General features: G+C 54.3%; 1 protein-coding gene across 1 annotated transcript in view; it reads right to left on the reverse strand.

Annotated features, from left to right (window-relative positions):
* Positions 1-4936: 4936 nt before the first annotated feature.
* The window catches only part of PLEKHD1 (pleckstrin homology and coiled-coil domain containing D1), a 37635-nt gene continuing 16495 nt past the window's right edge, over positions 4937-26076 (reverse strand). Inside the window, exons 3-13 of the mRNA XM_062181299.1 lie at positions 25823-25912; positions 25605-25681; positions 24857-24948; positions 23910-23962; positions 13008-13102; positions 11196-11289; positions 9226-9377; positions 8732-8864; positions 8295-8439; positions 7753-7902; positions 4937-7450 (exon numbers count right to left, since the gene is read on the reverse strand). Coding sequence (XP_062037283.1) covers positions 7278-7450; positions 7753-7902; positions 8295-8439; positions 8732-8864; positions 9226-9377; positions 11196-11289; positions 13008-13102; positions 23910-23962; positions 24857-24948; positions 25605-25681; positions 25823-25912 — 1254 coding nt within the window. The 3' untranslated portion in view covers positions 4937-7277. The remainder of the gene's footprint in view (positions 7451-7752; positions 7903-8294; positions 8440-8731; positions 8865-9225; positions 9378-11195; positions 11290-13007; positions 13103-23909; positions 23963-24856; positions 24949-25604; positions 25682-25822; positions 25913-26076) is intronic.

Raw genomic sequence — 26076 nt, forward strand, 5'->3', positions numbered from 1 at the left:
TCTCTCCGTTGGCAGTGGCCACCTTCTCTCCCACACCATCAACCTCTGGGGTGTTGGAAGCTCTCAGAACAGACTCTGCACAAGAGCCAAGTGTTGTATTTGCTGGGCTCATTTGAACAGTTCTTTATCTTTATTTGAAAGGCAGACAGAGCGTAAAGAGATCATCCATCGGCTGGACTTGAACCCATGAACTCCCATATGTGGTGTGGTGTTCCAAGTTGCATTCCTCTGGCTTTTTTTTTTTTTTTTAAGATTTATTTATTTACTATGTATTTGAAAGAGTGACTGAGAGATGGAGGGAGAAAGAGAGAGAGAGAGAAAGAGAGAGAGAGAGAGGGAGAAAGAGAGAGAGAGAGAGAGGGAGAAAGAGAGAAAGAGAGATTCCCTCTGCTGGTTCACTCTCCCAGTGACTCCAACAGCCAGGGCTGGGCCAGGCTGAAGCCAGGAGCCAGCAACCCCATCCAGGTCTCCCAGGCGGGCGGCAGGGGCCCAGGTAGTTGGGCCTTCTTCTGCTGCCTTCCCAGGTGTGTGAGCAGGGAGCTGGATGGGAGCAGAGCAGCTAGGATTTGAGCCAGCACTCTGCTACGGGATGCTGGCTTAGCCTGCTGCACCACAACGGCGCCCCCACACTGCGTCTCACCCGCTGCACCAAATGCCCTCGGCGTCTGGAGCCTTTCAAACCTAGGGGAGCTAGGTCTGGTATTGTTCCTCCCGGGTCTGAGTGGGAGAAGGGTCAGCACTTCCTTTTCTTTGTTGCATGCGTGATTTTTATCTGCAGATTCCTTTCTGGAGAGGTTTGGAACCTGGTGTGTGTTCTGTGAGTTACTCAGGTTAAAACCAGAGCGGTCCATCTGTGTGCCCACTTCCCACCACATCACCAAAGCTGGCAGGGGACAAGCGAGAGTGCCACCGTCACGCCTCCAAGTGTGGAGCTTCCAATTCCTCACGTGGCCGTGGTGTGACATCCCTGAACTCAGGGAGGTGGGGGCACCAGGGTCAATCCGAGCAGCGGAACTAGGGAAGACGTCATTTTCCTTCTCCGGAGAAGAAAGTCTTTCTAGGGAAATGCTACAGGTGGACTCGCTGTGCTCGGGCGGGTCACCACGCGGGACCCTGCCTGCACCTGCTGTAGTGGGCAGCATGCCCTGCGGTGGATGCCACGCACAGGAAGTTGCCTTCAGACAGGTGGAGGTGCGAGGCTACAGAGGAGCAACACAAAGGCGTTAGTCACGCCTGACGGTGTAAGTGCCATGGACTCCACGCAGCACCTATGAAGAGAAGGTGTTGCTGTTCATCACGTGCAAAGCTGACATTCTTCCAGAAAACTTCTCCCGGGTGGGAAGGCCTGGGAGTGACAGGAGCACTGGAGGCGGGCAGGAGAGCGTCGACGGCCACACGGCACCTAACGGTGTCAGCGACAGTCCGCATGTGCCACGCTGTCCCCTAAGATCACGTGGCCTGGTGACGTCGCAGCCCTCCTGCTGGGGTAAGTGCAGTCTGTGATGCTGGCGCATCACTAAGTCACCTGACCACACGGTTCTCAGGAGGGGTGCCCTGGCTCGCAGGTGCACGACTGTCAGTGTACAGCCTCCTTTTGCCCAGGGGAGGCTGGGTCTCTTCAGGACCTCCCCTCAAACCCTCCCCAATTCCCAGGTGTCCCCATTGGCTGACTCCTCCCTGTCTCGGGTCTGTGCTCTGTGGGGCCCTGGGCATGGGGAAGGTGAAAGGTGAAATGTCAGGAGGGCAGCCTGGGGACGGATGGAGACAGCCCAGGCCCGGGGCAGGGTCCTCGGTGAGCAGGACCAGCCAGAAGAGCACACTCTGACACAGCTGAGCCAATCCAGAAAAGTCCTCAGGAGAGATTCCTGGGACCTAGACAGAGAGGCGCCCAAGCTACTGAATGAGTGAACGAATGAATGACTCTCCCTTTAAAAATGCACCTTTGTTCAGGGGATGCCTTGGGCCTGAACTTCCAAGAGCAGGCTGCACCTGCTTTCATTTCTTTCTCTCCCTCTAAATCAAAGAAAAAGATGTTGTGAGAACAAAGCGAGAGAATCAGTGTGAAAGGGCACGGTCCGTGGTGAATTCGTAATCAGCGACGGCTGGAGCAGTCTTTTGTTTCTCATCTTAAAGACACAGCAACGGGAGACGACACCAACCACTCAGGACCGCCTCAGCCGAAAGCCCGCCCCTGCCTACGGGAGCCTCGGCTCGCTTTCCCAGATGGCATGCTGCCATCTGCTGGCGAGAAGGAGGAAGTGCACATGACAGCACCAGCACCAGGCTATGGGCTGGGGTTGGGGGAAGTTGGGGTAGGGGCCCGGTTCCCCTCAGCTGTGACTCTCTTGTCCTCTAAGACAGGCAGTGCCCTCCTCCTGGACAAAAATTCATCGGAAGCATAAGATTGCAATCAGCTTTTCCTTTTAAATGTAAGTGATGGGATATTATTCGCTTTAAAAAGGAAGGAAATTCTGGCTCGTGCTACAATGTTAAAGATCCTTAAGAAGACACACACACACACACACACACACCAGGGGTCAGCGCTTGGCCGAGACTGGAGACACTGGGTAAGATGGCCACATCCCAAACTGGAGCGCCTGGGTTCAACACGCACCCTCAGTTCCTGACTCCAGCTAATGCAGACCTTGGGAGGCAGCAGCGACGGCTCAGCTCCAGTAATTGAGTTCCTGCTACTCACAGGGGAGATCTGGATGGAGTTCCTGGATCCTGCTTCCACCCCAGCCCAGCCCCAGCCATTGGGGCATTTGGGGATTGAACCAGTGGATGACAGCACGTGCTCTCACTCTTTCCCAAATAAGTAAAAAATATATATATTTTTAAAAAATACTGTGTGATTCTATTTATCTGAAGTAAAAAGTACTTCAATTCATAGAGATGGGACTATAGGGCTGCTTGCCAGGGTCTGGAGGCGGGAGGGGATAATAGGGAATTTAATTGTTTCTTCTTTTTTTGTTTAAGATTTATTTATTGGGCCGGCACTGCGGCGTAGCAGGTAAAGCCACTGCTTCTAGTGCCGGCATCCCATATGGGTGCTGGTTCGAGTCCCAGCTGCTCCACTTCCTCCGGTTCTCTGCTATGGCCTGGGAAAGTAATGGAAGATAGCCCAAGTCTTTGAGCTCCTGCACCTACATGGGAGACCCGGAAGAAGCTCCTGGATTCTGGCTTTGGATCGGTGCAGCTCCTGCTGTTGCGGCCAACTGGGGAGTGAATCAGCGGATAGAAGACCTCTCTCTCTCTCTCTCTCTCTCTCTCTCTCTCTCTCCCCCTCTCCTTCTCTCTCTGTGTGACTCTGAATTTCAAATAAATAATAAAAAATCTTTAAGAAAAGATTTATTTATTTGAGAGGCAGAACCACAGATAGGCAGAGGCAGAGGCAGAGAGAGGTCTTCCGTCTGTTGGTTCACTCCCCAGCTGGCTGTAACTGCTAGAGCTGGGCAGATCTGAAGCCCAGTCCCCCATGCAGGTGCAGGGGCCACCTTCTGCTTCCCCAGGCCATAGCAGGGAGCTGGATCAGAAGAGGAGCAGCTGGGACATGAAACAGTTCCCATATGGAAGCCAGTGCTACAGGTGGAAGCTTATCTTACTATGCCACAGCACTGGCCCTGGAACTCATTATTTAATGGGTAGAGTTTCCATTTTGCAAGATGAAAAATCTAAAATTGGCTGTACAACAATGTGAATATATTTAACACTGCTGAGCTGCACACTTACAAGTGGTTCAAATGATAAATTTTGTCAGATGTGTTTTACTACAATAAAAAAAAAATTGGGGCTAGTGCTATAACATAGTGGGTTAAGCTGCTGCCTGTAGTGCCAGCATCCCATATGGGCACTGGTTTGAGTCCCAGCTGCTCCACTTCCAATCCAGCTCCCTGCCGATGCACCTGGGAAAGCAGTAGATGATGGCCCAAGTCCTTGGGCCCCTGCACCCACATAGGAGATCTGGATAAAGCTCCTGGCTCCTGCCTGACCGAGCCCCAGCTGGTGTGGCTATTTGGAGAGTGCACCAGCACATGGAAGATCTCTCTCTGTCTTCCCCTCTCAGTGTAACCCTGCCTTTTGAATAAATAAATATATTTTTTTAAAGTTTTAAAAAGGAGGCAGGCATTGTGGCGCAATGGGTTAAGCTATTGCTTGGGACACCCGCATCTCATCTAAGAGTGTTCTGATTCTGATCCAACCGCCTGATAATGCATCCTGGGAAGCAGCAGATGATGGCCCATGACTGAGTCTCTGCCACCTGGGTTGGAGACTCTCGATGCCAGGTTCCTGCTAATGTACACCCTGGGCAGCAGCAGCGATGGCTCAAATACTTGGCTCCCTGCCACCCATGTGCGAGACCTGGATGGAATTCCCAGCTCCTGGCTTTGGCCTGGCCCAACCCTTGCTGTTGCAGGCATCTGGGGAGTGAACCAGCAGACGGGAGCTCCATGTCTCTCTGTTTCTCTCTCGGTGCCTCTCAAAAAAATAAAATTAAAAAAGGAGAACACACATTTCCCATGAGCCCTTTGAAGCCCCCTTGTATGATCACTAACAAAAGCAAAAATCCCACCTCATCAGGGGAGGTGACACCTGTCAATTTCCAATGGAGATTCTAGAACTAGCAGGTCATAGGTGTCCTTTGAGCTCTGTCCTGTGGTCCGTGCCCTCATCAGAAGAAAAGCCAGCTGACTGTCCTCGCTACACAGGAACAGCCAGGACCTCAGGGCGGGAGCGCAGATTTTTCAGTTAATTAAAGAAGCCACGTACAGGCGGTGTCTCGGTGGGGAGTCCCCTCTGCGGAGCAGGCAGGAGGGACGCAGTACAGCCGGCGAGACAACAATCCCACATTTAGCCTGCAGGGGGCAGCAGCTCTCTAGCAATGACTGCACTGCGTACTTAAAAAATACTGCAGGAAACATTTAATTGGCTAAGAAATAAGAGTTTATTAAACAAATTTAAAAAGAAAATCAGGTGCATATACTTCCAGTAAGCAATCGCCACCCCTACCTATCTTCACATAGAGATGCTGCTCTTTTTTTATTCACTGTGCTACATACTTAGTAAGCTTTTAACAAATAAACACTTCTGGACTGAGCCATTGGTTGACGGTAACCCAGATTTGCGTGAGGTATGGAAAGTGCAGGGTGAGAACAGGGGGAAGGAGAGGAAGGGGGGACTTGTGCATCCGCTTGGAACTGTACCGCTATGGTTTGAATGCTTGTCCGCTCCCAAACTCGTGTTAAAATTGAACTGTCATTATAATAGCATTAAGAGGTGGGACTGTGTAAGGAGTAATGAGGCCGAGAGGACTCTGCCCTCATCAGTGGGTTAGTGCTGGTAGCACAGGAGGGGGTCCATTATTGCAGGAATGGGTCCTCTTGCAGCCTTTGCCTTCCCGCGGTGCGGTGACGAGGCAAGAAGGCCCTCCCAGGGCCCACGCTATGGCTTAGCAAGTAAAGCTGCCACCTGTGGCGCCGGCATCCCCTATGGGCGCCAGTTCAAGTCCAGGCTGCTCCACTTCCGATCCAGCTCTCTGCAATGGCCTGGGAAAGCAGTGGAGGATGGCCCAAGTGCTTGGGCCACTGCACCCGCGTGGGAGATGTGGAAGAAGTTCCTAGCTTCAGATCGGCCCAGCTCCGGCTGTTGTGGCTATTTGGGGAGTGGACCAGTAGATGGAGGTTCTCTCTCTCTCTCTCTCTGCCTCTGCTTGTCTGTAACTCTGCTTGTCACATGAATAAGTAAATCTTTAAACAAACAGACAGACAAGAAGGCCCTCCTTAGATGCCAGCACCCCGATCTTAGATGTCCCAGCTTCCACAGCTCCGAGCCAGTGCATTGCTGCCCTGCACAAACGACCCAGTGTCAGGTGCAGCAGCACCAACCAGACCAAGATGTGCACTTTCCCCTCCGGCAAAACACATGCATTGGAAACATTTCCCGAAAGGTCTTTCTCCAAGGGCGAGCCACCATTCGTATAAGTCTTTGGAAGCAAACAAAAACAGGAGCTTGGGTTTGTGACTCTTCCCCCTAGCAGATAAATATTCCAGGTTTCTATGTGTTTAAAGCTTTTACATCCAGACAGAGCCCTTTCAAATGCACTGCCGCCCAGGCACCCCAACCCTGCCCCCACCTTGATCCGGCACACTGGCTGACGCTACCCCCTGAGAAGGGGACCTTGGAGCCCAGTATCACCAAGGAGCCTTGAGCCGGAGCAGGACAGCGTGGCCCGGCCTTGGTGCGTCCGGCAGCTGGGGGCCGGCGTGCGTGCGCTCTCCCAGGCAGCAGCACTGCTCTTGCTGCAGGCTCCCCTGGGTGCCTGCTCCTTCCCCTGGGCCCTCCCTGCTGCCACCACCTGTCCATCTCTGAACATCCTGCTTTTCCAAGCAGCAGAGAGTTAGCACCTCGAATGCCACCAGTGTCCCGGAGTGCCCTGATCCCCAATGGATCCCTCTTCTGTGAGCCCAGCAGACCCTGTCACTGGTCCATCTGCTGGGGTTCGTGGCCTCACCGCTTCAGCGGGGTAAGGCTCAGAGGGACAGGAGGCAGCAAGGCCTCCAAGGAGGGCGCCATCTGCTAGGTCACGCCCAGCAGCACCGCCGTGGCCAGAGTGGAGAATGCAGGAGCCATTCTTCCCTCCTGAGCTTGTGACTTGTCTTCCAGGCAAGAGACCCCAGTGTCCCCGCTGGCCCCAGCTCCCAGCCAGGGCCCAGGGCTCCAGGTGGGTCATCCCACAGCCAGGGCCCAACTCCAGGGAAGGTGAGACTGTGGCGAGCCTTGGGGTGTGTGTGTGTGTGCGCCATGAGCCCAAGGCTGCTGTCCCAAGGTCTTCCTCCCCACCCTAGCATGTGGTATAAGGGAAGCCCTTGGCTGGGGGTAGGGGAGGTGGGGAAGAGGAGGAATGTCTTTGTGAGGTTAGAGGTCAGAAGCAAAAGGGGAGGGAGTGTCCCAGAAGGTGTGTAGGACCCACCCTGGGTAAGGGATGCCTTGACCCGTGAGGACCAGGGACCAGGAGGAGCCACAGAGAACCTGTGGGCCGGCCCTGCCTGTCGCTGGGATGAACAAACCCAAACCCTGACCAGCGACATCACATGGCTAGACCCCTTCCTCCACTCCCCCAGCTTGGGCCTGCAAGGGTGCAGTGGAGAAGCCAGGGTAGCGAGCAAGAGCGAGGCTGGCCCCAGGCCAGAGTGGAGAGAAGCCAGGTGGAGCCGGGCCTCCCTCCCTGGGCTACCCCATCCTCTTCCCCTTCCCCCGAGGCAGGAGAAGAGCCCCAGTCACTTGCTGCCACCACGGGGGAGCACAGAGGGGGCTCCGGGCTGGGTGGCCATGATGTGGTAGATGGATTCCCGGAAGCGCTGGTCCCGGCTGAGCCGCTTGGCCACCTCCTTTAGCTCCTCTATGTTGTTGGCTTCCAGCTGGGACGTCATGAAGGACTGGGACGGCTTCACTGGGGAGACAGGGCCGGGCCAGTCACGTGATGGCCCTCCCTCCGCCCAGGCCGGCCCTGTCCCCACCCCGCCCGGGAGCAGCTGGGCTTCTCCCAGCCTCTCCTTGTCGCACAGGCCTCTGGTCTCTGGGATGCCCCCCTGTTTGCCCAAGGCTGCTTGAGTCAAGTTCACGGCCATGCTCTCCAGCCTTGGAGCTGGGCCTGCTCCTCTCGCGCACCACCCGCCCTCTCCCTGCCTGGTCACCTTGCCCTCTCCCTGCCTGGTCACCGCCCCGCCAGGCCACCCAGACGGCCGCACTCACTGTCGTTCCAGGACGTGCTGGAGCGGCGCCGGTGGAAGCGGCAGCTCTTGATGCGGCGCGTGGCCGCCTTGTGGATGTACACGGAGTTCTTCATGATGACGGGCATCTTGGCCTCCAGCTCTGCGTTCCGGATGCACTCCTCAAAGAACCCTGCGGGCAGGCGAGGCCGGGAGGCGCAAGTGCCACTGCCTCCTTTGCTCCCCTCCCAGAGACCCTGGTGGGGTTGACCCCACCCCTCGAGAGACCAGAGCCACCTGCTGAAGGGGCCCCCTTTGCTCCTTCGGCCATCTCGGGGGCCGGGTCTGCCAAGGCCAGAGCTCTGAGCCTTTGCAGGCTACCCCCTCCCACGACCCCGACCACCAGCCAAAAGGAAGCAGTGCCGAATGCCCGTAGGCAGGGTCTGCGGGAGACATCCCATCAAGACCCACGGATGCCGCCTGCATCCCCGGGCCCAGCATGGAGCTCTGGGGCCTCGGCTCCAGCCAGAGCGGAGCTGCCGGGCTGGGGCGTCTCCAGGGCCAGTCCAGGAGGGCGGGGCTTACTCTTCAGATGGCTCACGTCTGCCCGCATCCTCTCCTCCTTCTCCTTGTTCCGCACCTTGGAGTTGAGCCCCTGTTCCAGGCTCCGCAAGGCACCCTCCGCCTCCCGCAGGCGCTTCTCCAGGTCCATACGGACCTTCACCTCCGCCTGAGTGCACAGCGAGGCAGGGGGAGGGTTGGGTCCCTGGAAGCCTCTCCCGATCACCCCTGGCTTAGTGGGATTGGATGGAAGTTACTAGAACCATCCTCTGTGTCTGAGCCCTGAACCGGCTGCCCTGGGCAGCAGACTGACTGGCTGCCCCCCACCCCCACCCCTACCCCGTGGCTCCATCTCCTGGACCTGACCCTCCGGCCAGGTGGGCCCAGGTGGTTCGGGCAGCCCACCTATGAGGTGCAAGGGCGGAGGGAAGTCCCCGGGGAGGGGAGGGCCCTGCACGCACCCTCAGCTCCTGCTCAGCCTGCTGCTTCTCGGCCGTGAGCTCCTGCAGTGAGTTCTGCAGCGCCTGGGACTGGCTCGAGTAGAACTCCCGCTCCTCCTCCAGGGCCCGGGAGCGTGCCTCGTTCTCCTTCATCCTGCAGGGGCCGACCAGGCGCTGACCCAACGCTCACTCGCCGCAGCGGGAGGCCGACGGGAGGGCGGCCCCTCCCAGACAACCGGCTGGGGAGACCCCGAGCCACCCTGGGACTTTGTGGGCTGTCACCCAGGTGTCGGGAGGGATGGCAGGGCCCGTGATCGGGAGCCCTCGGTGTAGCCTGAGGGCCCAGGCCTTGCCACTTCAGAGCTCAGAAAAGCTCTCTGGAGCTGTTCCCTCCTAGGCACCAGGGGCTGGGAGACCCTGCCCCGCCTGCCAGGGGAACTAAGTGACCGGTGTGGACAGTGAGAACCCGAGTGCAGAGGGAGCTGGCCACGGCCCGGGGGCTGCGGGCTCCTCACCGCTTCTCCGCCAGGAGCTTCTCCTCCAAGAGCTGCCGCATCTTCTCCTCGATCTGCCGCAGGTTGTTCTGAAGCCCCGCGCTGGGCGGCGGCGGCTGGTTCTCGGTCTCCTCCAACATCTCCAGCGTTTTCTTCTTCTCTATGGAGAGTTCCTGCACGGAGAACGGAGAGGGGCAGGAGAAAGAGCCCGAGTGAGAGTCTCCGACCCCGCACACCGTGGCTGCCCCCACCTTCCTCCCACGCCCTGCTTCCTGGGAGGGGCCCCCTCTCCTATCCGTCTCCCTGATGGACACCTAAAATGTATCCTTCTCCTGAGGTACAAGGTCAAGGGCTTCCTCACCAGGAGACACGGCTCCTCCACCATCGCAAGTGTCAGGGAGGGCACTCTTCACTCTTGTGTCCAGCTTCTGGCAAGATGGCACTGCTATGGTCTCATAGTGTTTTTTTTTTTTTTTTAATTGTGTGTGTTTTAGATTTATTTATTTATTTGAAAGGCAGAGTTACAGAGAGAGAGAGAGAGAAACAGAGATCTTGCATCCTCTGGTTCATTCCCCAAATGGTCACAACAGCCGGACCTGGGCTGTCCGAAGCCAGGAGCCAGGAGCTTCTTCTGGGTCTCCCATGAAGGTGCAACCACTTCTGCTGCTTTTCCAGGTGCATTAGCAGGCAGCTGAATTGGAAGAGGAGCAGCTGGGACTTGAACCGGCGCCCATATAGGATGTTGGCGCTGCTGCAGGCAGCAGCTTTACAAGCTGTGCCACAGAGCTGGCCCCAGTCTGATGGCTTGATTGTCCTCCAAGGTTTTGTGTGTTGAAATTGAATCCCTGCTCCTCACCGTCATAAGGTTATTAATAGGATGGGTCCTGTATGGGAGTGCCTGGGTTCAATCCCTGGCTCTGGCTCTACCTCCAGCTTCCTACCAGTGTAGACCCTGGAAGCAGCAGTTATGGCTCAAGTAGTTGGGTTCCTGCCACCCACGTGGGAGATCTGTGCTGAGTTCCTTGCTCCAGCCAGCCCAGCCTTGACTGTTGCAGTCATTTGAGGAGTAGGCCAATGAATAGAGGCTCTCTCTCTCTCTTTCTCTCTCACTGTTTCTCTTTGTCTCTCAAATAAACAATTAATATATTTTTAAAAAGACAAGACTGGCGCTGTGGAGAAAAAGAACCCATGTAGTAGGTTAAGCCTCTGCCTGCGGCACCGGCATCCCATATGGGCACTGGTTCAAGTCCTGGCCGCTCCTCTTCCGATCCAGCTCTGTGCTTATGGCTTGGGAAAGCAGTGGAAGATGGCCCAAGTGCTTGGGCTCCTGCACCCGCACGGGAGACCTGGAAGAAGCTCCTGGCTCCTGGCTTCGGATTGGTTCAGCTCCAGCCATTGCGGCCATTTGAGGAGTGAACCAGCGGATGGAAGATCTGTCTCTCCTTCTCTCTGTAACAACTCTGCCTCTCAAATACATAAAAAAATACTTAAAAAAAAAAAAAAGAGGGTGGAGGGGCAGGTGCTGTGGTGCAGTGGGTTAAGCTGCCTCTAGGAATGCATGCATCCCATATGGGAGTGCTGGTTCAAATCCCAATTGCTCCAGCTTCCTGCGAACGAGGCTTGGGAGGCAGCAGAGGATGGCTCAAGTGCTTGGGCCTCTGCCACCCATGTGGGAGACCCGGATGGAGTTCTGACCTCTTGGCTTTAGCTGTTGCAGACATTTGGAAGATTTTTCTTTTCTCTTTCTCTCTCTCTGTCTCTGTGTCTGTCTCTCTGTCACGTTGCTTTCCAAGTAGTTGAAAATAAATAATCTAACATTTAAGAAAATCAATAAAGTGGAAACTTAACTTGTGATGCTTAGAAGTGGGGCCTTTCATTCAGCACCCCTTGGTGTCACCTGCCTTGCAGATAACCCGTGGGGAAGCACCGTTAGAAAACCAGCAGCCCGTGGCCCAACCAAGCAGCCGCACAGGCCTGGCGGCCGCTCTTACCTCCAGTGTGCGCTGCAAGGACTCCGTGAGCTGCCTCAGCTCCTTCTTCTCCTGCTCCACACCTTTGAGGCATCTTGCGGTCAGTTCTAGCTCCCTGTGGGGCAGAGGGCTGGGTAAAGCTGTGCCTGCCTCCCTCCGACCTCCTCTGCTTCCACGTCTCCTCCCAACATGGCTCACAAGTGTCCTTGGATGGCCAGCCCCAACAACAGAAAGAACGAAGCCCCAGCCAGGTGGGGTTGGAGTCACTTGCTCCAGGTGTACACACACCTGTCAGTGTGATAAACCTGAGGCTACTCCCTGGGCAGAGAGAGGCATTTGAGAACAAAGCAGGTCCCGGCCGCAACCCCGAGTTCCCTGGACAGCACATGCAATACCCAGACGCGTTCTGACATTGGACATGGCCAAGGCCCCTCTGCTAACAAACTCCATGTTGCCTTCTTAACAAGCCTTGGTTATCTCAGCTTCTCATGCCAGTTCCCCGCCTTCTGCTTGGAAGGTTTTTCCTTCTCTTACCCAATTTTCCAAAGCCCTTTCAACTCTCCAGGCCCAGCTCAATCTAACATCTATTTATGGGCAGAGGGTCATGTGTAAATCTTAATCCCTGCACCAGGGAAGAGCTGCTCTGTGCCTTCGAGCACCTGATTACGTAGTGTTGCACTGACATTTCCCGAGACTGAGCCTGGTTTCCCCAACCAGACCATATGATCCTCAAGGGGATTTATCTTCTATTTCAGGGTCTGGCACGATTCTGGGAGCTATTTATGTAGGAAGATCCTCTGTGCTTTTCCCTCTCCAAATACATGTCTAATTGACTCCCTTTTATGAGGCTGTTGCAAGAAAAATTTTCATCATTGATGAAAAATAGTGATGATGATGATGGTGATGGTTTTGATGACATTGATGTGGTAATAGTAATGATGGTATGGTGGTGATGATGATAGTGGTGATGGTGATGATGGTGATGGTGATGGTGATGGTGGTGATGGTGATGGTGATGGCGGTGGTGATGGTGGTGATGGTGATGGCAATGGCGGTGGTGATGGTGGTGATGGTGATGGTGATGGCGGTGGTGATGGTGGTGATGGTGGTGATGATGATGGTGGTGATGGTGGTGATGGTGGTGATGGTGATGGTGGTGATGGTTGTGGTGGTGATGGTGGTGATGGTGGTGATGGTGATGATGGTGATGATGGTGGTGAAGGTGATGACCATCAATACCACCTAAAGCAATATTCATTGAATTCCTGGGTAGACTGCCTCAGAATCACCTGAGGTGCATTTTAAAAAAATATTGATTACTGGGCACCACCTTCAAGAGGTTCAAATTCAGTAGATGATTATAACAGGCAGCCCCAAGGGGACTTCAAAAAGTTCATGGAAAGTACTTGTTATAGAGAAACGGAAATAAACATCTTTTAATTCCATTTTCCAAGAACTTTTTGAAGTACAGTTGCAGGCTTGCAATGACAAGGTGTGAAAGACTGTGCACGGAAAACAGAGAAGTAGGGGTTGGCTTGGCGAACAGCGCCCCTGCACCAGCCTGCTCCCATCTGGCCCCAGGAAGGCGCGAGGGGTTTGTTGCTCAGAGGGATGGATGCCTGCACTCCCCCATGCCACAAGCTCTAGGGGCAGAAATGACACACTTGTTGGGGAGGGGGCCTATCCCTTCTGGGCACCCCAAAAGCCCAAGCACTGGAAAGACAGACCCAATCTGGTGGTATCTCCTGGGTGGAAGCCTCTCCCGACGGGGGGCTCCGCATGCCCTAACTCAGACACACCTCTCCCTGCCCCCCTCCCAGGCACCTCCGGCACCTCTTGATCTGCTCCTGTTCCATCCGCAGCTCCTGCACCACCTCCTCAAACTGCTGCTTCTCAGCCTCCAGCACCTGGTTCAGGCGCTCCAGCTCCTGCAGAGAACCAGAGAGGCAGAGTCATGGGCAGCCATGGCCCTGAGATCAGGACCTCCGGGACCCTCTGCACTCGATCACCATCTGGGGCATCGGCTGGCCCACACTGGCCATGAAGTCCTGAGGAGCCCTGGCACCACGCACAGACACAGTCTTCACAAACCCGAAGTCTGCAATGAACTTGGCTGGCATAAGGGCTGTAGCATGCTGAAGGCAGGACTTAGAAATGATCCCCATGATTCCTGTGGCTGGATATGATTGCAATGCCAGATGTCTACTGTACTGTGGGCTCTGGTCTAACATCCTAGCACCTAAGGCGGACTGGCTGGCCCTGCAGCCTGCAGAAGAAAAAGAGGACAACCTGTATTTCCACGAAGCATCCCTCTGTTAGAAGTGGCAGACAGAAGGGGCTGGTGCTGTGGCTCAGTGGGTTAACGCCCTGGCCTGAAGTGCCAGCATCCCATATGGGCGCTGGTTCTAGTCCCAGCTGCTTCTCTTCTGATCCAGCTCTCTGCTGTGGCCTGGGAAAGCAGTGGAAGATGGCCCAAGTCCTTGGGCCCCTGTACCCGCATGGGAGACCTGGAAGAAGCTCTTGGCTCCTGGCTTCGGATCGGTGCAGCTCCGGCCATTGCGGCCAATTGGGGAGTGAACCATTGGATGGAAGACTTCTCTCTCTGCCTCTCCTCTCTCTGTGTGTAATTCTGACTTTCAAATAAAAAATAAATAAATCTTAAAAAAAAAAAAAAAAGGAAGTGGCAGACAGAAACCATTCCCAACCCAGAAGTTGGGGAATAAGGACTTTTTTTCCCAAGGCATCTGGCAGGCAATGAGTGTGAGTGGTTGCACTTTTCCTCTGTTCAGTCCTAAGAGTGGGGAAGGTGCCGGAAAGCCCAGGACAGGCCCCATGGCGCAAGCCCAGTGTTGCTCAGCTGGACTGTACCCTTTTTTTCCTGGGGTTCGATAGGAGGTCCACTTCCTGGGAGGTTTGGCTTAAAGCATTTTTAGGACAACAGCTTTGTTTCTCCACATCTCACACGGGACAGGGACACTGTCCCTACATGTGCTTTCTCACTTTGCAGCTCCAAAATGCAGTTCATCCTCAGGGGGGCCTTTGTGCCCAAGTACAATGGAGACCAGCCAGGGAGCAGGGCTGCCGTTGGCACAAGATGCAGAGGAGGCACAAAAAGTGAAGGAGAGGAAAGAGTCTGATTCGAACCCCTTGCCCCTGATCTCCACCCCTAAACTTCTTCCCCTAACAGTCACCATTCCCTTCCTTTCTAACCATTATTGGCATTTTGGGCATGGCTCACTCATTATGAACTGGTCTCAGTTTGCCAAATGTGGTCATCACCAAAGATGCTCACTGGCATTTTGGAAATACCATACACAGATTTCAAAACCTTTTGCACCAAGAAAAAAGTACCTCATCTTTTCATTCCATTTTCCACAAACTTTCTGAAGTGTGTTCATAGTCGGAGGCTGTAGCTGGACGCACCGCATGGCCACCGTGCACCTGCTAACGTTGGGTGGGCCAGGGGACTGTCTGAGGCCAGTGGAATGTAAGCAGACATGTAATAGTTCCACTAGATGCCTTTAACAGACAGTGAGTGGGACTGGTGCTGTGGTGTAGTGGGTAAAGCTGCCACCTGTGATGCCAGCATCCCCAGTGGGCACAAGTTCAAGTCCAAGCTACTCCATTTCCGCTCCAGGTTTCTGCTAATGCACCTGGGAAAGCAGCAAAAGATGGTCCAAGTCCTTGGGCCCCTGCACCCATGTGGGTGACCTGGAAGAAGCTCCTGGCTCCTGGCTCCAGAATAGTGGAGGATCCTAGAGGGTGGCATTCCCACGTCTTTTCCCCACACCCTGCCCTCTGCATCTCTTCCCCTGTCCTCTGATATCCTTGGTAATACGCTGAGACGTGCATTTCCCTGAGGGCTATAAGCCACCCTGGCAAATTAATCACACCCAAGGAGGGGGTCATGGGATTCCCAATTTTTGGCAGAATGTCTCAAAGCCCAGTCTTGCCGCTGGGAGGTGGGGCGGGCTTGTAAAACGGAGTCTGTGACCGTAACAAGTGCATCTCCCCTTCCCTGTGTACATTTGCACTAACAAAAGCTAGCCACCGCTTACCTGTGTCTTGTGATGTATCCTGTGGCTGGTCTGGGGACATAAGAGTTTGCCTAGAAATTTCAGGACGCACTGTCTTCCCTGAGCCCCCACGACTACCCTTTCTCCTTTAAGAGAAGTGTGAATGGGAGAGAGCATGTTTGGGACCTGGAGGCCCCTCTAACAAAGGTACTGTCTGCCTACATCACCTCTCTTCTCTGTGTGTGGCCTGTCCAGCGTCCAGGGCAGCCTGGGCCTAGCTCAGTTATGGTACCAAGCCCTCAAGCTACAGGGCCCAGGTAGACTGTGCCAGAATGGACCAGAACGCGGGACCACCCCGCTGCTGTCCCCTGCTGCGGCTCTGCTTGCTTCGTGGGTGGGGAAGCCCACGTCGCAGGTGTCAAAGGAGGTTGGGAGAGTTTCTCGCTTATGTGAGTCTGGTTCCTCCTGAGTCCTCACAGTCGCCTTATTCCCTTTGGTGGCCTCTGCCTGCTGTGGCAGAGCTGTTTAGGGGCCTGCAAACCTCCCTAGCCTGGGACTTGACAAACCACAAAGGCACCTGGTCTCAGAGGTCCCCAGGCTTCTGCTGCTTTCGAAACGATCACCCAGGAGCCAGCTGGAGGACCCCACCCACCTCCTCCGCTGCTACCCCCCTGGGGAATGCCTGCTCCAATGCCCCAACTCGCAATCATTTCTCTCGGCTTAACAGGACCTTGGGCTTCTTTATGTGGGCGAAGGTAGGGAAGGGTTAATGATGAATATGCCTTCTCTGGCCAGCATTTATGAGGGTGCTTCAAACAGTTTGTGGAAAAATGGAATTCAACAATAAGCTTATTTCAGTGCAAAAAAATTTTTGGAATTCATGTATAGTTTTTTCATAATATGCATTTTTCATGAACTTTTAAAAGACTCCTCTTATGCATTGATTTAATTATTTTTGCACCAAAATAAACTTCTTCAGTTCCATTTTCTACAAATTTTCCCTTCTTTTTATTTATTTCTCTTTCTTTATTTTTTTAAGAGATTTACTTATTTGAGGTGCTGGCATCACTGTGTAGCAGGTAAAGCTACTGCTTGTGATTCTAGCATCTCACATGGACACCAGTTCATGTCCCAGCTGCTTCACTGCTGATCCACCTCCCTGTGGATGGTCTGGGAAAAACAGCTAAAGATGGCCCAAATACTTGGGTCCCTGCCGCTCACGTGAGAGACCTGGAAGAAACTCCTGGCTCCTGGCTTTGGCCTGGCCCAGCCCCATCTGGTGCGGCTATCTGGGGAGTGAACCAGTAGATAAAAGATATCTTTCTCTCTTTCTCTGTAACTCTGACTTTCAAAATAAATAAATAAATCTTTTTAAAAATCTTACCACTACTTTTTTTAAAAAAAAAAAAAAGGTTTACTCATTTGAAAGAGTTAGAGAGAGAAAGGGAGAGACAGAGACAGAGAGAGAAATCTTCCATCTGCTGGTTCACTCTCCAAACAGCGGCAACGGCCAGGGCTGGGCCAGGCTAAAGCCAGGAGCAGGAATTCTATTCAAGTCTCCCACATGGGTTACGGGGCCCCAGCACCTGCCATCCCCTGCTGCCTTCCCAAGCATTAGCAGGGAGGTGGAGAAGAAGTGGAACAGCCGGGACTATGAACTCCCACACAGGAAGCCGTGGTCGCAAGCAACAGCTTAATCCACTGCACCACAACGCCAGCCCCGTAAAGTCCCCTTCTGTATGTTTCACGATGCCAGCAGGTCTCTACAAAGCCCTTAAGAACAAGAAAGGGAAGCCAGTCCACCTGGAAGCAATCAGATGGCCTCTCTTCTCCGCTCTCTCCCTCCAGCCAGGCGCATTCACAGATGCATTTTCTACCCAAGTCAGTAACTGCGTGACACCTGTTGCATGAAAGAGGCAGAGGAACAAGTGCCTGTGACTCAGAGCCCTCCGTGGTCAAAGGCACTTGGAAGGCAATTCCGCCTTCATCAGACGCTTGAGCTCCCTGCGTGGTTTTGCTGCCAAGAGACTGCCCGAACTCTGCTTGAAAGGCTCTTGGGAAATTCTCCTCTTAAGACAGCCCATTTCACTCTGAACAGCTGGTTACAAAACTGCCAGAGCAAGCACTTGGTGGGGTGGTTAAGATGCCGCCTGGGACGCCTGCATCCCATTTCAGAGCGCCTGGTCCTCGGCCAGCTTTTCCACATCAAATTCCAGCTTCCTGCTAATGTGCACCTGGGAGGCAGCGGGTGATGGCTCCCTTCGTCCCATCCCTGCCATCCACACCAGAGATTCGGATAGAGTTCTAGGCTCCTGGCTTTAGCCTGGGCCAGCCTTGGATGGTGTGGAGAATTTGGAGAGTGAACCAGTGGATAGAAGATCTCTCTCTCTCTATCTGCCTTTCTTTCTTTCTTTTTTTTTTTTTTTTTTTTTGACAGGCAGAGTGGACAGAGAGACAGAGAGAAAGGTCTTCCTTTACCGTTGGTTCACCCTCTAATGGAGGGTGATCCGATGGCAGGAGCCAGGTGCTTCTCCTGGTCTCCCATGGGGTGCAGGGCCCAAGCACTTGGGCCATCCTCCACTGACCTCCCAGGCCACAGCAGAGAGCTGGCCTGGAAGAGGAGCAACCGGGACAGAATCCGGCGCCTCAACTGGGACTAGAACCCGGTGTGCCGGCGCCTCAGGCGGAGGATTAGCCTAGTGAGCAGCAGCGTGGACATATCTGCCTTTCAAAAATAAATAAATAAGTAACCACAACAACGGAAGTCCCCCTTACAGGCTCAACGCCCTGCCAGGCTCAGCGCTGTCAGTCTCCGAAAGCCAAAAGTACAAACGCAGGGATGGGAAGGAAGAGTGGGGTGAAGCTTGCGGGGCTCCCATCAGAGGGAGCAGCCCTTCCTTCCCAAGCCCACTAAGACATCTCTGTCCTTACTCAAACTTCCTCTCCCTTCAGCAGCTGCCTCTCGCCCCTGGCCTTTCCCTCAGTCTCTGCCACGCCTTTCTGTGTAGCCCCCTCCTCAGCTGTGAAGCCTGTGCCATCCCCTCCCCGAGTCTGCAAAAGCAGAGCCAGAAAACAGCTCCTAGCCAGAGGGAAGACTGGCAAAGCCAAGGGCAGCAGCCCACACCTGGCTACTTCTCTCTCTCTCTCTCTCTCTATATATATATATATATTTATATATATAAATATATAAAATATATATTTATATTATTTTATATTATTATATATAATATTATTTATATATGATTATATTATATATATATATTTGAGGGGCAGAGTCACAGACAGAGAGAGGCAGAGACAGAGAGACAGCTCGTCCATCTGCTGGTTCACTCCCCAAGTGGCTGCAACAGCCGGAGTTGAGTCGATCTGAAGCCAGGAGCTAGGAGCTTGTTTAAGGTCTCCATGTGGGTGCAGGGGCCCAAGCACTTGGGCCATCCTCTACTGCTTTCCCAGGCCATCGGCAGGGAGCAGGACCAGAAGTGGATTGGCCGGAACCCAAACTGGAGCCCACACAGGATGCTGGCGCTGTAGGCGGAAGCTGAACCTATCATGGCCACAATGCCAGCCCCTCTTCACATGCATTGACTCATTTAATCCTTGCAACAACTTCAAGTATGGCCTCACTTTGTAGATGGGAAAACCGCCAGTGTCTCAAGGGCAAGTCACTTGTTCAGGTCACATAGCCAGGAATGATGAAGGAGGGACTCAACACACAGACAGTGAGATAAACCAGGATGGAAAGCCCCGGGCACTGCTGGTGGGAGTGTCAACTGGTACAAGTATTCCGGAAAGCAATTCGGCAACTGGATCAGGCATCTGGAAAGTTCTTACTGAGTGAGGTGGGCATTGGGGCAGCAGCTAAGCATCCCATATTAGACAGAGTGCCTGGTGCGAGTCCCTTCCAATTCAGCTTCCCACTAATATGCATCCTGGGATCTAGCAGATGATGGATGGCTCCAGCGCTTGGGCCCCTGCCACCCAGGTGGACAAGTCTGGGAGGTAACGACTCTGGGGTCCCAGCCTTGGGGTGCTCCTCACACATCTGTGAGTTCTACCTTTAGGGGTCCTTTCCGGTTCTCACAGAGAACATCAGAGAAAAGTCCCTCCCACTTCTGGCTGGAAACGTAACCATTTTAAACACAACAGGACACTCTATTCTTAGCAAGCCTGCTATGAACAGATACTGCTTGACCAGAGACTAGTCTACTTGGAAGAAGAAGGGTGCCCAACGCCAGCCCCTCAAGCTATCCTGTCCCACCCAAGCCGGGGAGAACACTGACAAGCATTGGTGAAGTTCACAGTCAAGGGGCCAGGCTCAGGAAAAGACTGAGACAAGGGCGGCATCTGGTGCATTTGGTGCAGCCGTTACAACACCGCTTGAGGCACCCACATCCGATATCTGGTGCCTGGGCTAGAGTCCCAGCTGCACCCCTGTTTCCACCTTCCCGCTAATGTGCACCCCACAGGGAGAGGGTAGGAAGGAGATCGCTCAGGTAGTTGTGTCGCTGCCACCCACGTGGGAACCAGGACTGAATTCCTGCTCCTGGCTCCCGCCTGGCCCTTCCCGGGCTGTGCTGGGCATTTGGGACGTGGGACTGCAGATGGAAGATCAGCCTGTCTGTCTCTATTTCTCTGCTTCTCAAAAAAATGAAGTGGGTTTCTGTTTGTTTTTTGCTTTTGTTTGTTTGTTTTAGAGAGATAGAGAAATGTTAAAAGAAACTTCAGGGAGAAAAAAAAAAAGAACAGGTCAGAAACTTACATCCAGGGGCTGGCGCCGTGGCGCAGTAGGTTAATCCTCTGCCTGCGGAGCCAGCATCCCATATGGGTGCCGGTTCAAGACCCGGCTGCTCCACTTCCAATCCAGCTCTCTGCTGTGGCCTGGGAAAGCAGTAGAAGATGGCCCAAGTCCTTGGGCCCCTGTACCCGCATGGGAGACCCAGAAGAAACTTCTGGCTCCTGGCTTCGGATCGGCGCAGCTCTGGTCATTGCGGCCAATTGGGGAGTGAATCGGATGGAAGACCTCTGTCTCTATCTCTACCTCTCTCTGTAACTTTGTCTTTCAAGTAAATAAAATAAATCTTAAAAAAAAAAAAAAAAAAAGAGCGTATAGATCCAAAGCCAAGACCAGATCAAAGTGAATAAAAAAAAAAAGACCTAATTATATGTTGTCTACAAGGGAACCACTTTAAATATAAAGATATTTAGATTAAAAGTAAAGAGGAAGCGAGATGTGCCACACTAACACTGGCAGAAAGAGGAAGTAGTTCTGTGAGTTTCAGAGGAAGCTGACTTTAGGTCAAAGAATGTTATCAGGGATGGAGAGAAACATTACATTGGGATATAAATTACATTGCCAAAAAAAGGTATTTTTCTAAAGATTTATTTTTATTTATTTGAAAGGCAGTTACGGAGGGGAGAGAGAGAGAGAGACAGAGAGAGAGACAGAGAGAGAGAGAGAAAGTGCTCTTCCATCTCCTGGTTCACTTTCCAAATGGCCCACGGGGGAGGTGAGAGATGAGGCCACAGTAGGGACCCTGGGCGCCGTGTACCTGAGGAAGGGCACCCTGGGCAGATGAGTCCAGGACGGCTCGCCCTGTACCCTCTGCCCATGCCTGCAGAGGGCTGGCCCTTCCCTGCTTACGGGGGATGCCAGGGCTGCAGCATCACACGGCACACGGGCCTCGCCAGTGCCCCAAACGTTTCTCTGCGCCCTACATCATTGAGCCGCAGGGCAACCCAGGAGCGGGGCGGGAACAAGCTGGGCTTTGCTCACACACCACAGTCTCTCAGACAGAGACACTGAGGCCCAGGGAAGTCAACCGCCATGACCAAGTTCACACCACCAGGGACAAGGCGGAAACACTGGCACAGGGGATGAGAGCCGGGGAGCACTTTTCTGCCTCCTGCCTACCCACAAGGCCTCCACTACAGGCACCAGCTGGGCTGCAGCCTCACTCGTATTCTGTACCCAAAAAAAAAAAAAAAAAAAGAAGAAGCCCACAGTCGACGACTTCCTCCTTCCACGGGCTGTGGCATTAGTGAGGCCTGTGCGTAGTGGGTGTCCGCTGTCCTAATTTCCAGGCTAAAGACCTAGATAAAGTGTCTAAATTTTCCTCCAGCCGAACAGCTGCCCCAGATTTGGCCTCTCCGATGGATAAGCCTATCCGCCTCCTCACTGGTGCCCGGGTCTGTCACTCAGTCCACCCCCGGACTTCCAGGAGCACCTGTCTTTGGGTTGCGGAGCCTACAAAAGGAGTCCCACGGGAAATGCGTGAAGAAAACCCCAGAACTGGGATGTGGGACCTGGATGACAGACAGGGAGGCCCACACTGGGGCAGGGGGAGGACGACACTCCGTGGTAGCTCAGTGCCAGTCCTCAAATCCAGGCCCCCAAATACAAATCCTCAATCTTTGGGTTGTTTTTTTTTTTTTTTCCCGCTTCGTAATCAACAGAAGGATTCAGAAGCCCAGCCAGAATAAATGGGCACGAATCACTGACAGTATTTGGGAAGAAGGAAAACGAGGGTGGATCACTCCACCAGATTAAAACCAGGAGGTAATGTGTTGCGAGAACCACACCTGTGCGTTGGGGCCGGCTTTTAGCCTAACAATGAAGACGCCTGGCTCCTGGCTCAGGCTCCCGACTCCAGCTTCCTGCTAAATGCAGACCGTGGGAGGCAGTGGTGATGGCTCCAGTAACCGGGCCCCCACCACCCACATGGGACACCTGCATTGAGTTCCTGGCTCCCAGCTTTGACCCTGGGCCTAGCTGCAGCCATTGTGAGCATTTAGGGAGTGAACTAGGAGATGAGAGTTCTCTCTCTCTTTCTGTTTACACACTGATTCATTCCACAAACATTGCTCAAGCATGCATCTCATCTTGGGTGCTGTGCCAGGCCCTGGAAGTGTTTGGGGTGTGGAGGGGACGTGATGCCTCTCGGCTGCTTCAGAGCCCAGTGAGGGGTAGATGGGAGGGTGAGAGGTTCTTGAGAGACAAAGTCACCGTCAGGCGCTGAGCCAAGGCCAGTGGCCCCTGCCTGTGGCTAGCCGTGAGGAGGACAAGGACAAGTGAGTGGGCAAAGAGCAGTAGACTGAATCAGGCCCTCCTTCTGTGCACTCCTCCGAACAGGTCCATCATTAATGATAACAGATCAGAACACTAACAAACATTCATTGAGTGCCATCCTGGGCCCCAAGCACTTATGTGCAATGTCACATGTATCCCGCACATCATTGGTTCCGTTTTCCAGATGAGAATATAGATCTTCAGAGACGTTAAGTAACTTGCCCGAGGTCAAGGCTGGCATTGTGGTACAGTGGATTAAGTGGCCGCCTGCGATGCCAGCATTCCATATCGGACCACCAGTTCAAGTCCTAGCTGCTCTACTTCCAATCCAGTTCCTTGCTAATGTGCCTTGGAAAGTAGCAGAGGATGGCTCGAGTGCTTGGGACCCTACCACCTACATGGGAAACCCAGATGGAATTCCAGGCTCCTGACTTTGGCCTGGCCCAACCCTGGCTGTTTTGGCCATTTGGGGATTGAATCAACAGATGAAGATCTCTTTGTCTCTCGATATTTTCATTTCTCTGTTGCTCTGCCTAGCAAATAAAGTCAATCTTTAAAAAAAAAATATGGTCTTTATTTATTTGATAGGCAGAGTAACAGAGAGGCAGAGGCAAAGAGACACAGAGAGAGATCTTATATCTACTAGTTTACTCCCTAAATGGCCACAATGGCTAGGGTTGGGCCAGACAGAAACCAGGAGCCAGCAGCTTCTTCCAGGTCTCCCACGTGGCTGCAGGGACCCCAGCACTTGGGTCACCCTCTGTTGCTTTCCCAGGCACCTTAGTAGGGAGCTTGATGGGAAGTGGAGCAGCTGGGACTCCAACTGGTGCCCATACAGGATGCTGGCACTGCAGGTGGTGGCTTTACCCACTACATCACAGTGCCGGCCCTAAGTCAATCTTTTTTTAACAATGCAAAAAAAAAAAAAAAAAAAAAAAAACACCACAAACCACACACACAAAACCTTGCCCAAGGTCACACAGTAAGAGGCAGTGAAGGTCAAACACAGAGGCAGCCTTGCTCCAGAGCACGAAGGCTGACCACTGCGGCCCATGCCCTTCAGGAGTGGCAATGATGCCTCAGGGCAGACAAGGCTGCACTGCGCACAGATCCAAAGGGAAGAGCGCCACAGCGGTTCTCCACCTTCAGGGGAGGCAAGAGTCTCGTTGACCCGCACGGGTGCCCCACGCCAACACGTGGCCTGCTCGGGACTTGCATTCATGATGTTGACACTGACAGAAGCAAAGCACGTCTGAGATCATCAAACCAGATCAGCCACGCTTATGGTCCAGAAGCCCCTGCGTGGGCAGAGGCCAGCGCAGCCCCCGTGACCACCACTGACAACCAGCTCCCTGCCTCTTGACACCACCGATGACATTTTTGGGTGGCGTTCTCTAAAAGGTGGTCATCCAACCTTTGTACTCTTTTCCCAGGGGTTGGCTTCTCGCCAGCAAGCGACAGGAAGTCCCAAGCAATGTCTGCTTCCTTGGTCCCCTGCTCTGTCCCATCTGATTTTCCAGCAAGTCCTCCAGGGCCCCAGCTCCCCCCAGCTCAACACCTGAGTGCTAGGAACACAAGCAGGAACAGCATGGCCGTAATGAAAGGTCGCAGGCGGGGAGGCAGCTGTCCTGGGGGTTCGTGGGACCCGCCTACCTCTCTCTGCTCCCTCTGAAGGCACAGTTCTTCCGTCTCTTCCATCAGTTTGTCTGCCAAGGCAAGTGCACACACACATTCATGAAGGGTTCATTCCAGAGCTGGGCCCTGAGATGGCAGGGGCTGCTCTGGGTGATAGGAGCAGCCTCGCTGGCCTCCCCTGCTTCCTTCCCTTCCCATCAGGGTGCCTACTTTGGGCATTGGCAAGGTTTTGGCAGCCCCTGGCACTGCAGCAGCTGGGCTGGTAACCAGCTGTCTCCCAGCCAAACTCGTGTCTGGCCAGTGTGGGAAGGCAGAGTCCTGGGGTGGGGTGAGAGGTGCCCGGAGCTGGGCCCCAGGGGTCTAAGCAGGCAGAAGCAGAGAGGGTCCCAGGTAGAGGGGCATAGCCAAGCCTCAGCACCTTCTGTCCCCACCAAGCAGGTTACCAGCCAGCCAGGGGCACAGGGGCTTGCAGCCCTGGGGCCAGGTTGACGGTGGTCTGGGGGTGTGGCTGAGGCAAGTGCAGGACCTGGGAGCCCAGAGCAGGATGACCTCAGCTCCATTTATGGAGCCCTTACTGTGTGCTGCACACAAGCTCTTACAGGGGTTCTCTTATTTAGGCGGATCCCTGCACCACCTCTAAAAGCTATGGGCTATTTTTATCTCCATTTTAAGGAGGAGGAAATTTAGGCTTCTAGACGCTGAGCTGCCTAAAGACACATACACACCCTGACACATCAGTGACCAGGCTGCGCCCAAAGCCCAGGCTCCTAACCACTGGGCTCTCCTGTCTCCAGCCACCCTGGCCGAAAAGGACATTTATGGCACCATAACGCCCTCCAGGCATTGCCCTGGTCCCTGGCTCTTTGCAGCTGGCTAGGCCCTGCCCGAGACTCCTGCACCCCCACTGGGATCCTCCATCAAGCCCCTGGCTGCAGCCCCAGCCCCAGTCCAGCCCTCCAGCCAACCTAAATACTCCTGCTTTTCCTTAGCCAACTGCAGCCCCTGGGCCTCCAGGCTTTTGATCATGGCTTCTCCCAGCTGGGCGTTCTTCCAAGTCCTGGGGAGGGGAGACAGATGGGACAGAAGAGAGAAGAGGAAGAAACACAAAATCATTGAAGTCAAAGGATGCACCTGCTCTGTACTCATCCATCCTTTTTCTTAAGGCCTGAACCTCGGGCACTCAGGGGTCTGGGCACAGCACCAGCATCGATCACTTACGGTAACTGGAGGTTGGCCCTGGCTGCAAAGTGGGCCACGAGCACTTGCAAAGCAGGGAAGAGACGTCTGGCTGCACAGCTGAATGCCCCCACCTAGCACAAGGCCAGGCACAGGGCACAGAGCCAGCACTCAGTCTATTTGTTGGATGAACAGCACGACCCTGCTAGAATCCGCAGGTGTGGGGGCAGGGCCGGGGTTTTCCGTGATCTGGACCCTAATTGTGAAGTGTAGCTCAGGCCTCTGCTCCAGTTACTTTTTGGCCCTGGGAGGTGCCAAATCGAGCTTGTCACGCTGGAGTCACCCCCAGTGGGGTCCACGTCTGCCACCTGTGGCTTTAGACGGTCCAGGTTCACTTAGGCGACCCTCGACCCTCGCAGATGCTCAAACCCTGGCTTCACTCTGTGCCCACCAGGATCCCAGGCAGGGGGCAAGGAGTTCAAGGGCACCAAGCCCATCCCCCTTCCCTTCCCCCCCCCACCCCGCCCCCACACTTACACCTTCCCGGATTCCTGCAGCATCTCCAGCCACTGCGTCTGCTCAAACTCAGACTCGGCCGCCAGCAGGATGTTCCCCTGCCAGGGAGAGGAGCGTGGCTACGACTGAGCGGTCCAGCCCTACTCTCCCAGCCCCGGGCACCACACCCCTCCCAGCCCAGGCTGCCCAGGGGGCCTTCCTAGGGGAACTCTGTGCCCACTGAACACAGCTCCACTCACGTGGAAGTCCTGATGGGAGATCTTCATGGCGTACGGCATGCTGGGCTCCTCCTTGGCTTCCACCAGGCAGCCCCCCAGGGGGATGACACCCTGAGAGAGACCCAGAACACACGGTCCCCACCCCGTCCAGCTCAGGTCACTCAGGGCAGAGCCAGGTCTTGTCAAGGGCCCCAGACCGGAAGTCAGCCTCTGCAGCCACAGAGAGCCCACATGCACCCAGTCCCCTGCCATCCCCCAAAGGCCCCATCGGGCCC

The sequence above is a fragment of the Lepus europaeus genome, chromosome 22 (assembly GCF_033115175.1).
Source record: "Lepus europaeus isolate LE1 chromosome 22, mLepTim1.pri, whole genome shotgun sequence".
In the NCBI taxonomy this organism is placed as follows: domain Eukaryota; kingdom Metazoa; phylum Chordata; class Mammalia; order Lagomorpha; family Leporidae; genus Lepus; species Lepus europaeus.